Source organism: Aspergillus versicolor (genome assembly GCF_001890125.1).
Source record: "Aspergillus versicolor CBS 583.65 unplaced genomic scaffold ASPVEscaffold_7, whole genome shotgun sequence".
Classification (NCBI taxonomy): Eukaryota; Fungi; Ascomycota; class Eurotiomycetes; order Eurotiales; family Aspergillaceae; genus Aspergillus; species Aspergillus versicolor.
Window position 1 is genome coordinate 1,119,557 of NW_024467530.1, and position 12,054 is coordinate 1,131,610.

Here is a 12,054-nt window from a genome sequence, read left to right on the forward strand (position 1 = left end):
AAAAGAAACAATGAAAAATCATTTAAAGCAATAACAGATACATTGTAGCAGATGACGGCGTCAGTGTAGTGCTCTCGCAGTAAATTCGACAATAACCAAATCCCCACCCGCGCATACAATTCCAAACTCACCCATGGCTCACTCGCATTTTCTCAAAGCAAGTTCCACCTCGCCAGTTCTCTGGTTCAACGGCGATAGTCAAACCCAATTATTCCCATCCGAACCCTGGTTCTACTAATCATTCTCCGCGGATTTACAGACAGTGCCAGCTGAGTCCACTGAAACCCGAAACCGGGGACCAGACGGTTAACGTAATGCTCCCGCTGTCTCGGATTCATAACGAACGACAGAGATGAGACGAGACCCTTTATTTAATCTCTTGGTTGTTTTAAGCATTGGCCGCGCGGCAGCTAAGTGCTAGCCTGACAGAACGTCGCAGCCTCGCAGGCTCATGAAGTGAGACGAATCTGAAACACGCCGGGTCGGGGTCTCCGAGATACGACGGTAGCAGTAGTCTACTCCGTCAGTTTGCTGGAGAGTAGAGCGGAATCTTCGGAAGATAATGGACATTATAGTTGAGAGATGTCATTGTCACTGCTAGGCAGGGTTGCTCGTGTGCGTTCTCCACGGCGTCGGCTGGTCGGGTAAGTCGGCTAAATGGACTTCGGTCTGGTGCTGTATTCCAGACAGTTTGGTGATAGGATGTTATTATATTATTACCTGAATATAATAAATAAGCATACTAAACTATCAACAAAGCACAGGCTCGTCGCTCCAGTCCACGCAGTTCATGGCTGTCTTGTCGCAGGTGCAGTTTGATGTCATCCAACCCAAAGAGGAAAAGCATAAGCATCCCCACTCGCTCTCCACCAAAAAAAGTGCATGGCTGTTGCGTAAATCTGCGCTCACCGGCTTTACCGGGGAAACAATTACCAGCAATGACATATCGCGGCAGATAACAGTTCAGCACTGGACGTATTGGTTGGTGGGGCGCCAATGCGCTCGGGATATACTACGTACTTGGATTTCCCTGACCTCATCCATGGTTTGAACAACCTTGCTCTGGGTTTATAGACAGCCAGCTTCAGGACTTGGACTGATTTAAATTTTGAAATGGCCGACAGCAGTCCCGGCCAGGGACCCAGTCGTGGTCTACGGCCTCGGGCACAAGTACGTATCAACTCTCTCAATCTGATCAGTAACTAACTAATCCAAACCCAGTCCGAAGCAACACGCCCTAGACCCAACGAAGAGCAACAAGGAAACCTCCTCAGCCCAACCTGGAGCCTAGGCACAGACCGACGCACATCCTCCGCCCAGACCCCAGGGCAAGGCCTCGGACCCGGCCTCAGCACTGAAAGCTCAGGCCTACGTCCCCGTCGCAGTCAAAGCAACCGAGTCCCAAGCCTCACATCACGCACAACACTAGCACGACGCACCCAAGGGAATTTCACACTCGCAGGGCCCGACGAGACATCGGCGCTCCGCCAGGCTCATGAGCCATTCGTGCATCCCGTTTACGCGGACCTGAATCCAAGCTACGAGCAGCCGAACAATGCAACGCCTGTATGGAGTCTAGCGAAGCCGCTGCCGCGCGTGGTGCGGCCGGGCATGGTCCCCACGAAGGATGAGGTGTTGCAGAATCGGATGGGTGAGAGGCCGGCTGTGCCGGGGGCGGAGAATTCGCAGAAATTGGGGATGGAGGATGTGGATCCGAATGAGCTGGAGGCCGGGAGGATTGGGAAGAGTGCTGATCCGAGGAAGATGATGGCTGGGGTGGACGATGCCAGGGCGCAGAGGGAGAATAACTTTGTGAATAAGTTGTTGACTGGAGAGACGGGGGCGGCGGCGGGAGGGTCGAGGGTGTCGAGGACTTCGTCCACGAGGAGACGGTCTTCTTCTGCTGCTGCTCCTGCTCCTGCTGGGGATCAGCTGTCTGCTGTGCTTGAAAGTGAGAGCTCGCCGGGTGTTTCTCCGGAGAGGAGGCATGATCTGAGTGATGAGCCTCTGCAGGCTGTTCCAGAGGAGCATGAGCACGAGCATGAACTTGGAGAGAGATATGATCTTGGAAATGACATCAACATCAACGAATCTGCGTACCCCGAGGACCTACACCCACTCGTCCAGGACCTGGTTGAAGACGAAGTCCACAACAACCACACCGTCTGGTCCGTGATCCGGACTCACCACCGCGAAGCCCTCGCCGAGTCTCTCGGCGTGTTCGTGCAGCTCTCCATCGGCCTCTCTGCGGACCTCAGCGTCACCCTTCCCGCAACCACAAATCCCAACACGACCGCCTGGGCCTGGGGCCTCGGCACCATGATGGCCATCTACATCTCTGGTGGCGTCTCAGGTGCGCACCTCAACCCATCCATCTCTAGCATGCTGTGGTTCTACCGCGGGTTCCCGAAGCGCAAACTGCCCGAGTACTTTGCCGCTCAATTCCTGGGGGCCTTTGTCGCTGCCCTCGCCGTCTACGGCTTATACTACCAATCCATAAACGAATACCTATCGACACCTTCCTCTGCGTCTGCAACTGTAAACGTCATGAATAGTTTCGTCACGAACCAGCGGAACCCCTGGATTACATCCGCAACAGCCTTCTTCAACGAATTCTTCGGCACAGTCCTGCTATCAATAACAGTGCTAGCCCTAGGCGATGACCAGAACGCCCCGCCAGGAGCCGGCATGAACGCGCTCGTCGTGGGACTCTCGGTATACACGCTCAGCATCACGTTCAGCTACCAGACGGGCGCGGCATTCAACCCGAGCCGGGACTTTGGGCCGCGGCTGGCCCTGCTTGCGATGGGGTATGGGGGTGATTTGTTTCTCAACCCGTATTGGTTCTATGGGCCGTGGGCGGGGTCGTTCTGTGGGGCGTTTATTGGGGGATTTCTGTATGATTTTATGATCTTTACTGGTGGAGAGAGTCCGGTGAATTATCCGTTGGAGAGGGCGAAGAGGGCGATGCGGAGGAAGAAGATGAAGTGGAAGCGTAGGTTGAGGTTGGAGAAGAAGGTTGATAAGGTTTCCCTTTGATTAATATCAGTATGATCGAAGTGTCGCTGTACAATAAGCACTACTGTTACAATAGAATATATCTGTATATAAATCATTACAAAACCAGGCAGAAAACCAGCAGTATCAATGCAACCACCACTACAAAAACCCACATGGCCCAATCCATCGCAGAATCATCAACCTGCACAAACACCCAGCTCTGCTCTTGATTTTGCCTTTGCTTAAATTGCCCCTTCTGAAACTCACCCTTCTCCCTAACCAACCCCTGAATCCTCTCCCTTTCCCACTCCAGAAACTGCATCGAGAACCTCTCCCCTTCCGGAACCGCCTCCTCAAACATATCCCAGTCCTCCTTCTTGGGAATAAACTCCCACGCCTGCTCGGGGAAGATATCCGTCTTGCGCACACGCGACGCCATATCTCGCATCGGCATGGCAAAGTGGAACCAAAAGTCCGTTCGCCAGGGTATGTAGTTTTTCCCTTCGTCATCGTATTTTGTTCCTGCCTCCAGCGGGGAAGATTTGGGTTTTCCGTTGTTATCCTGCGAGACTGGTTCTTCCACTGGTAGCCAGCTCATGTCCCAATCTGGGTTATCCTCCTGTAATAGTAAAGTCTTGGTATGTGGATGCCAGAATAAGGCATTGAAGTCGTTGTCCAGATCGGTGTTTTCGTCTGTTCGGTACCACGGCTTGGGATATTGGGGTATAGCCCCCTTCCAGGAGAATTTGGATGAGATGACGCTTCGTTTGGGAATGAGTTTGCGGGTGTAGGTGTAATTGAGATTCGTAGAGACAATGGGGTCCCGCCTGCGTCGTTTGCGGATTATTGTTGCTGTTATGGCGTTCTCGTCCTCGTCTTCGTCCTCGTCCTCGGCTTCACTTTCGCTGGAGAAATAGGATTCTTGGTTGTAGTGGCATTTACGACAGTTGCGGCAGTCACAGTCGCAGTAGATTTCGTCTAGGTTGTCTTCGCTGCTGTTGACTTCGGAGGACGAGAAGAGTTCCTTTTGCTTGAAGTCAGCGTAGGCTTGCCAGGGGTCGTACCTCTGTATCAGATCCTTTGTTGCTGTGATTGGTCTAGGGATTTCCATGTCGTCGTCGTATGAACGCGGTGGGACGGGCGTTTGGGGCCGGTTGCGAGGGTCAAAGCCGTTATAATGATCTTCGTCGTCCTGGTCGTCCTGGTCGTCCTGATTGTCTGCGTTGCTGTGTATATCGTCGGTATCATCGCCGTCGTTCTCATTATTTGCTTCATCCTGAGCTTGACTGCCGTAGTCGCTCCCAGCCTCGACCACATTGTTCTCGTTGCCATACTCATACCCCCAGTCGCCCTCCTCCTCAAACTCATCAGCGAGAAAGTCTCCCAGCACCTCCGCCCCAGCATTAGGGCTTGCTCCGCGGATCTTATCGTCATCAAAAGACATATCCTCTTCCCTCCCTCCTCTCTCTGTCTGACCGTCTTTATATTCATCTTCATCATCTTCCATACCTCGCATATCCTTTCTCTTCTCTGCAGCACCACCAACTAAATCCAACAACCTCTTCGCACGCTCAATATTCTCCAGATCATCCAACTCAACCGCCACCTCCAATCCCCGAGTTGCAATCTCCCCTGCCCGATCCGAATCTCCCTCGCCCAGCGCCTTCTCCACCTCAATCAGCAGATTGACCATCTCAGCCACAACCACGGCCCTCTCCGCCCCGCTGACAAGCTTCTCGACTGGCTCCATGGACTCGGCCATTTTGTCGAGCTCGTCGAGGATGGGAGGTGGTTTTATGGCGAATTCGGAGAGGTCGAGGAGGTGGGGTGTTGGAGTGCGGTTTGCGTCTGGAGGTGTGTTGGAGCGGGTGGAGGTGCTTGATCGGGTTGGGGGTTGAGGGTTGCTGCTGGACATGAGGTGGTTGTGTTGTTCCTGGGGGGTGTACAGGTAGCTGTCGTCTGAGAGGAGGGAGTCCGGGGAGGACGAGGATTCTCTTGATGGTGGCATTTTGTTATTGATACTGGTTCTGATGTCCACCGGGGAAGATCAGTGTTGTTTTCTGTATTATGTATGGACTATAGATAGAGTGAGGTAGTGATTGATCTTCCGGAACTTGGATAGATTATGTGTATGTGAATATCAGACTATTGAGTCTTTGAGGATGAAGTGCTGGTCTTATTTAAACAGCAAACAAAGAGAGCAAAGATCTTTGTTCTACAATGGTGTCTTATTAACAGATGATAGAAACCTGTCGCAGCTGTGTTTCGTCTTTGTGTCTAACAGGCAAAGAACAGTCTCACCATACCAACTGTCTATATTTCCATATGGCAGTGGTACTCCATACTCTGCGGTGACGGCGAATTACCGGCTCCAGTTTAGCGTTCCTATTTGGGAAAAGTATACACGTACTGCTTGGTATCGCGGTGCATGGCCTATATAGCTCCCTCTTATTCCCCTCGAGTCTGCGGCCGTGGTTGTCGCCATATTTACCCCTCTCTCCCTTGTTCTTGTGGCCCAAAATTAGTGAGAAATTTTCGCTATTAGACCGGTCAGCCCGAATACTGCACAGTGCCACCTCCCTTTCTGCCTGAGGAGCTGGTTTCTGGAGGTTATTTGGGGGCCGGTATCAGTATTACATACCTGTGCTGCAACCTCCGTTGACATAATATACAGAGGGCTGACAACATGCTTGCGAATCTGCTAAAGCAGCTGGCTCAGCTCTAGTCTCCTCTACCAGGAACAGTTATAGTACTTTATAACTGACATCAGAAGAATTAGACATACCTATTATTTGCTAATATCTTGGAAACCCTTTATTCCGTAGCTATTCCCTATCTAAAAGTCTTCATCATCGTCGATACACTTGACAGATATAATAAATCCAGTGATGGTAGAGCAAAATTCCTAAAGGAAATCTTCTAACTCCAAAAGAATTCCGGGATAAATATTTTTGCGACTTCTAGGTTCAATGATGGTATTGCAAGTACTTTTGATAGAAATCCATGTTTAATGATCTCTGTGAATTACGGAGATATACTAGTATACTTGACGCGTGAATGTCATCCTGACATATAGATAATGATATCCAAGACATGATCAGGACTAATATGCTTCGAGCTGCTGATAGAATATACATTATTTCTGACAGACTTGAAAGGAAGCCTAAGTAATGCCTATCCAGGTTTTTGCTCGTTGCGCTACACACAGATACTCTTCTTTCCAAGCCAATAAAGGGATATATCAAGGAGGCTCTGCGGGCACTCTGCAAGGGAATGGATGCATTGGATAAGATATATAAAGAAGCCATGAAAAGAATTGAACGCCAGGAACCCGACTCTCGGGATAAATTCTCGCTTGGATCGTCCACTTGAAACGGCCTCTTTCTATCTTAGAGCTCCAACATGCACTTACAGTCAGAAAACACACCACGAAGCTGGATGCTGACTACATTCCACCCGCCAATAGTTATCTTGTAGTCCCTATATATAGGGTTGGTCATGATTAACAAGAAAAGCGATATAATCCGTCCAGTCCACTACACCATACAAGAATTCTTCAAGAAAAATCTAGAAGAGTGGTTTCCAGGGACACTGTCTAGTATCATAACAACCAGTGTTATATATCTTATATTTGATGTATTTGAAAGCGGGTACTGCTTAATAAACAAGGAGCTTGAAGCGCGTTGTATATCAAACCCGCTTTATGAATACGCGGCGCGAAACTGGGGGTGTCATGCTTCTAAGGATTTGGAAACAAGTGGTGAGGTCATATCCTTCCTTAGCAAAAGAGCAAAGGTTAAGGCAGCAAGCCAAGTATTACTAGCTAATAGATCACGGCCGTTAGACTGCCCACAGCCTCAAAGAGAAGTAATAAGTCTCTACTTGGTAGTATATTTAGGGCTAGAAGGAGCACTTGATCTACTACTCTAAAAAAATTATAATATACACGCAGCGGACAGTTTTAACTATACCATACTATACTGGGCTATAGAGGGATGGAACGCGGCAGTTATAGCATTACTGCTTAAATATATTCATGAAGTTGATTATCAGTATAATGTGGTAAGTGATCCCTCTAGAGCTGAGGAGATGAGACTTGGGTTACTTTGTATAGGACCGAATAGAAAATAAATAGAAATGAGCTTATGGTAAAGGCCTTATATGGCTCATAGAAATATAAACTCGTCCGTATGCAGACCCTGGTTGATTCATAAACAAGTCCACACACTGGGAGGGCCGGATCAGCCTCCGCCGCACAGTTGCTACCTATCATAGCATAAGCGCTCATTACCGGCTTGAGAACTGGAGGCTGGCCGCTGCACTATATTTTAGAGTAATGTGCTCTCGGCAAGACTTGAAAACTACAAATTTTAGATGTCAACTCAATATTTGTCCAAATATCTGGGTCCCTCTCGTCTATTGTACTAGAATTTCCATGCGGACCATTCACTTGATGTCCTTCCGGGAACACAACATTTCGAGCTGATTGGAACACCGCCAACGAAAACCTCCTTCACATTTTCAATCCCCGCAGACAATACGACCGTCGAGACAGGATCACCCGGCCGTATACTCCTTGGCGGTTCAATGAGAACCATATCGGCGAATTTCCCAACAGTGAGGCTCCCAACTCTATTTTCAACCCCGAGGGCCCGCGCGGCGCCGAGGGTGTGCATATACAGAACATCATACGGCGCTAGAACCTTAGGGTTCCTGTACATTCCTCGAACTGAGTATAGGCCCGCCCGCATATTTTCAAATGGGTCACACCGATCGCTGCTCGCCTCGCCGTCTACCCCGAGCCCAATAGAAAGGTTTTTCTGGAGGTACGCTGGAGTATCCACGATTCCGGACCCTAGTCGCCCATTCGAGAGCGGATTCCAGCTCATCCGGACGCCCGCCATAGCAGCTTCGCTGACCATCTCCGCAGTAGGATGTACAAAATGCCCAAGAATCAGGCGAGGGTTTAGCAGGCCAGCATCTTTCAGCCACTGCCAACGGGAGCGCTCGAAACGGATGTCATCTGGTAGTGGGCTCTCAAGGTAATGGAGGTGGCCTTGTAAGTTGAACCTCCCCATTATCTCGGCCTCTGCCTGGATAGATTTATTATCGTCATAGGTGACACCGTGATTTGCCACAGCGGTTCCAAGATATTGGCTCGTCTCTTCGTAAGGCGCCGTCCAGTCAAGGAATTTTTGCGTCCGCGCAACCGCCTGGTCAACCGACCAAGTTTTATTAATTGCACCAATGTTGAACGCATGAATAAAGCGAATACCAGCGTCAATCGAACCACTGAATTGGGCTCGATCCGACTTCCCATCCTTAAAATTCGGTGAATACGTAAAATTGAATACCGTCGTGATTCCCTTTTCCAAGTGCGATTGTGCGCCGCGACGCACTAGCTCGTAGAAATCATCTGCTCCTAGGCCCGCAGCATGCTTATAGATATCATCCGCCCATCTGTTAACAGATTCATCACAGGCCCGACCAGGAAAGGCACTCTGCCACAGATGGCTATGAGCAGAGATAAACCCTGGTAGAACCCAATTTCCTGTTGCGTCGACAACAGCATCGGCATCCCCGTCGTGGGCAACTTCTGGGCCGATGTAAACTATGTGGCCGCTGTGTGATACGTGGATGTTTGCAGTAAATGACGATTCTTGGGATGAGTCTATGGGAATGAGCAGTGCGTTTCGGAGCACAAGCCGATATTTGCGATGTTCCATTTTCGTTGCAGAACAGGGGCCGCTGTAACTCGATAAGAGTGCGGAGGAGATGGAGTGTGACAGGAGGTTATGTTTGAGATCCTGGTCTGATTTTAGCAAAACCCATCTACTCAGGCTAAGCTCCTCACTTCAGGAACTTCATTGGCCTGTTCCAACCCGAAAGGTCTCTTGGAAAGCTGATTTGGTGGCTCCACTACAAAAATTGGAGTCACGTAGGGGGCGGGGAGGATCTCTATAGTTTTTGGATAAGGATACGATTACGACTGACCGTCCTTTTTTTTGAAGGTCGTTAACTCAATTTAACCGAAAGGAGTTTGTCGGCAGTGATATGGGCCCAAGCTTTATCATGTAATAAGTCCTATAGCGAACCCAGTTTCATTAAAGTTATAGATATCTTTATCTATAATACTATACTGATCTTTAACCCTCTGTAACTTGTCGAAAAAGTACTAATAACCTTCAGATCTTTATATAGTGCTCTTTAGTAATGAATCTTTCTAGAAAATCTGTTTTTAATCTCCGGGCAATACTTAGTAAACTTTATTACCCAGTTCTTTCCTACTGACTTTAGGGGGGTGACAGAATTAGTACTAAGGATAATATTAGCCATCTCTTATACTTGAAAGTGCCCTAGGACAGCGCCATGTATATTAATTAATACTATCCATGCTATTAATATATCTTCCTGTCTCTCAGATAGCCTACTTTTATGGTTATAGAGTTCTGGTTGAGATTAAAATCCTATTAGTTAATCATGTAGGGTTTGATTTTTTGGAGTTGCACGAACCGACCGGGAATTACGTTATCTAAATAAGCCAAGTTACCTTATATACTATAGTCTCTGAGATGGCTGGAGTATTACTGTACTAGACTTCTTGTAATTAATACTGAACAGAGTTAGCTAGTATAAAATGTGCAGGCCACAAGCCTTCACCTGTTCAGCCTGTTTATCCTGTTTGCCTGGGCATTTGGGTACCCAGACACCTAGACGCGTACCCTGAAACTAGATTTAAATACCCAGAACCGACTCCTAGGTGGCATCCTGGACCCAAATACACACCAAGAACGGGTTTGGGCACTTGGGTATTGGGTAACCTGGCGAGGTCTACTGCTTTGGTGGCAAGGTATCTTCTTCCGCGTATCTGTTTTGAATGGCTACCAAAGTGCTGTGCTAACTGCTTAATTCTTGGCTACCTAGTACGTTGTTCGTTTTCTAAAGAGTGGTAAAGTCAATTCAGGATATATTGCCCATCCATCTTTCCTCGCGTTGCAGGACCTAGCTGCAATTGAGGCGCCGTCTCTATTTCTGCTGCAGGTATGGTCTGTCCCTTCTTATACATATTCAACCTCAATTTCGACCCGCCTTCTCCATGCCCAATGAGGATAAGAACAAGTTGGTAATCAAAGTTTTCTAGAGGTGGACTCAATCTTCACTACCAGTCTTCGCCATATGTCCGAGGATGCTCTGCTTGGCACTGGGCAGCCATTCCAACTCAACCTTTTTAGTGGTGTTTCCCATGGCTTTGCTATACGCGGAGACCTTGACCAAGGCAGTGTCAAATTTGCAAAGGAGCAGGCTTTTACGCAAGCTTTGGCATGGTTTGACTATACATTAAGTTGATCTACTAGGGAGGACTGAAAGGTGGTACTACTACACGAATTACAAGCAACTAGCTAGAGGTTGAGAATGCCGCTGTAGATGCTTCTATTTGATTTCTCCATACAACAGTATAATTGTGTCTGAAGCCTGTGTAGCACTGCAAACTAAGAAAATCAATCTAAGATAGTGCCAGTACAGCCTACAGAACTACAAAGATCACAAAGAAAGCGATCACAGCCTGCTTCCTATCGGACTGTCATGATATTTGATTTCGATGAAGTTATTTTGCTAGACTAGCTATGTACTTTAATTACAAGTCTCCAAGCAACGACATCATGCATCCGATCCTAACTCTGCGGCCAACTTAATTATTTCGCCCAGGTGCTGTGTAGGGCGCCTGAGGCCTGTTCCATCCATATTTGGACACCTTCAAGGTACGTTCTCAGGTTTTTTTCATTAAGCTTGAGGGTTATTAGTATCAGAATATCTGACTAGGAAAACACTTCCTACCTCGTAAACGCTTTATTCCTAATAATTAGTCAGGGATAGATATTAAAAGTAGAAAGATATTTATACTGTTTCTCCAGGTCCTCCACCCGAGCTCTTAGCTCTCTATTCTGTATTTCTATGTCCTAAGTACTACCACCTTTTGCCGTGCTGAGAGGGCCTGCATCAACAAAGGTGGGGATATTAGGGTACGGCTCATGAAAGTTGAAAGGATACATTTCTTATCTCCAGGGATCAGCTCTATATATATATATATATATATAGGCAACTCTTTCCTCTAGATATTACTTAATAGTGAATAGGTAGTAGTCAAAGACTTATAGTCACTGCCTTATAAACTCAATTTATCCGGTTTAAACAGGGTTCTTTATAGTAGGGCATGCTTTTCCTAAAATAGTAGGAATAATACTAATTATAGGTACATGAAAGGGCTCATAACCTGACAGAACACTAGACCGCTAGACCAAAAACCTTGCAAGGCTGGCTGCTAGCCAGCTATCTCCAACATCCTTTTCGTTGTCACTCACAGTTACTCCGTATGGCAAGGACAGGAACAAGCACAGCCAACCAACAATCAACGTTCCCGCATTGACTAGACAGAAAGCGGGATAGCTCCGAGGGGCAAATCGCGATAAGAAATGAGCAAAAAAAAAAGAGGGAAAAAAAAACTCACCCCTCAAATATCCCCAGACCGCAGCAAGCAGACTTCAGCCTCTCTCAATCTCATCTCAACCTCCACATCTCATCTCGTCTCAAATCATCTATCCACACCACCATCCTCCACTTACTCTACCACCATGGGAAACGTAAGCTGCTAACCCAACAGCCCAGCCCACATCTTATCGGGTGTACCCGCTTCTCCATCCCATCCATCTCACTAACACTCAAACCCAGGGAGCAAAGGCCGCCTCCAAGCGCGAGCGCAACGCCAAAGACGCCAAGGGCACTGGAAAGTCGCAGCTCAAGACCGTACGTCTCACACTACATTACTGCCACTACAGCGCTCCTACTTGTTTATTGACATCTTCTAGAATGAGGCTGCAAAGGACATCATGTGCATGGTCTGCCGGTCGACGTTCCTCAAGACAACCCGCGGCCCGGCCTTGACGGAGCATGCGGCGAATAAGCATAGCAAGACGCTGCAGGATTGTTTCCCGGGTTTTGTGGAGGTTCCTAAGAAATAGATCTGATTTACTTTCTTATCATGACATGTCTATGCGA

General features: G+C 48.1%; 5 protein-coding genes across 5 annotated transcripts; 3 read left to right on the forward strand and 2 right to left on the reverse strand.

The window, feature by feature from the left end:
• Window positions 1-1,113: 1,113 nt before the first annotated feature.
• On the forward strand, window positions 1,114-3,039 carry ASPVEDRAFT_85709 (MIP/aquaporin family protein; the record flags this gene model as incomplete). Its single annotated transcript, XM_040817732.1, has 2 exons — window positions 1,114-1,170; window positions 1,222-3,039. The coding sequence occupies 2 exons, from the start codon at window positions 1,114-1,116 to the stop codon at window positions 3,037-3,039; spliced, it is 1,875 nt and encodes a 624-aa protein (XP_040670068.1).
• A 38-nt stretch (window positions 3,040-3,077) lies between these two features.
• On the reverse strand, window positions 3,078-5,206 carry ASPVEDRAFT_891768 (uncharacterized protein). The gene has a single exon (XM_040818546.1). It carries the CDS (start codon window positions 5,006-5,008, stop codon window positions 3,116-3,118), a length of 1,893 nt encoding a protein of 630 aa, XP_040670069.1. The 5' UTR covers window positions 5,009-5,206; the 3' UTR covers window positions 3,078-3,115.
• Window positions 5,207-7,424: 2,218 nt separating this feature from the next.
• ASPVEDRAFT_85711 (amidohydrolase family protein) lies at window positions 7,425-8,726 on the reverse strand (the record flags this gene model as incomplete). The annotated part of the gene is made up of 1 exon (XM_040817733.1): window positions 7,425-8,726. The coding sequence occupies one exon, from the start codon at window positions 8,724-8,726 to the stop codon at window positions 7,425-7,427; it is 1,302 nt and encodes a 433-aa protein (XP_040670070.1).
• Window positions 8,727-9,948: 1,222 nt separating this feature from the next.
• On the forward strand, window positions 9,949-10,347 carry ASPVEDRAFT_135759 (uncharacterized protein; the record flags this gene model as incomplete). The annotated part of the gene is made up of 2 exons (XM_040807239.1): window positions 9,949-10,046; window positions 10,134-10,347. Coding segments are annotated over 2 exons (312 nt in total), but the record flags the coding sequence as incomplete, so codon positions are not given.
• A 1,283-nt stretch (window positions 10,348-11,630) lies between these two features.
• ASPVEDRAFT_54503 (uncharacterized protein) lies at window positions 11,631-12,017 on the forward strand (the record flags this gene model as incomplete). Its single annotated transcript, XM_040814939.1, has 3 exons — window positions 11,631-11,639; window positions 11,728-11,802; window positions 11,865-12,017. 3 exons carry the CDS (start codon window positions 11,631-11,633, stop codon window positions 12,015-12,017), a joined length of 237 nt encoding a protein of 78 aa, XP_040670072.1.
• Between the last annotated feature and the right edge of the window lie 37 nt (window positions 12,018-12,054).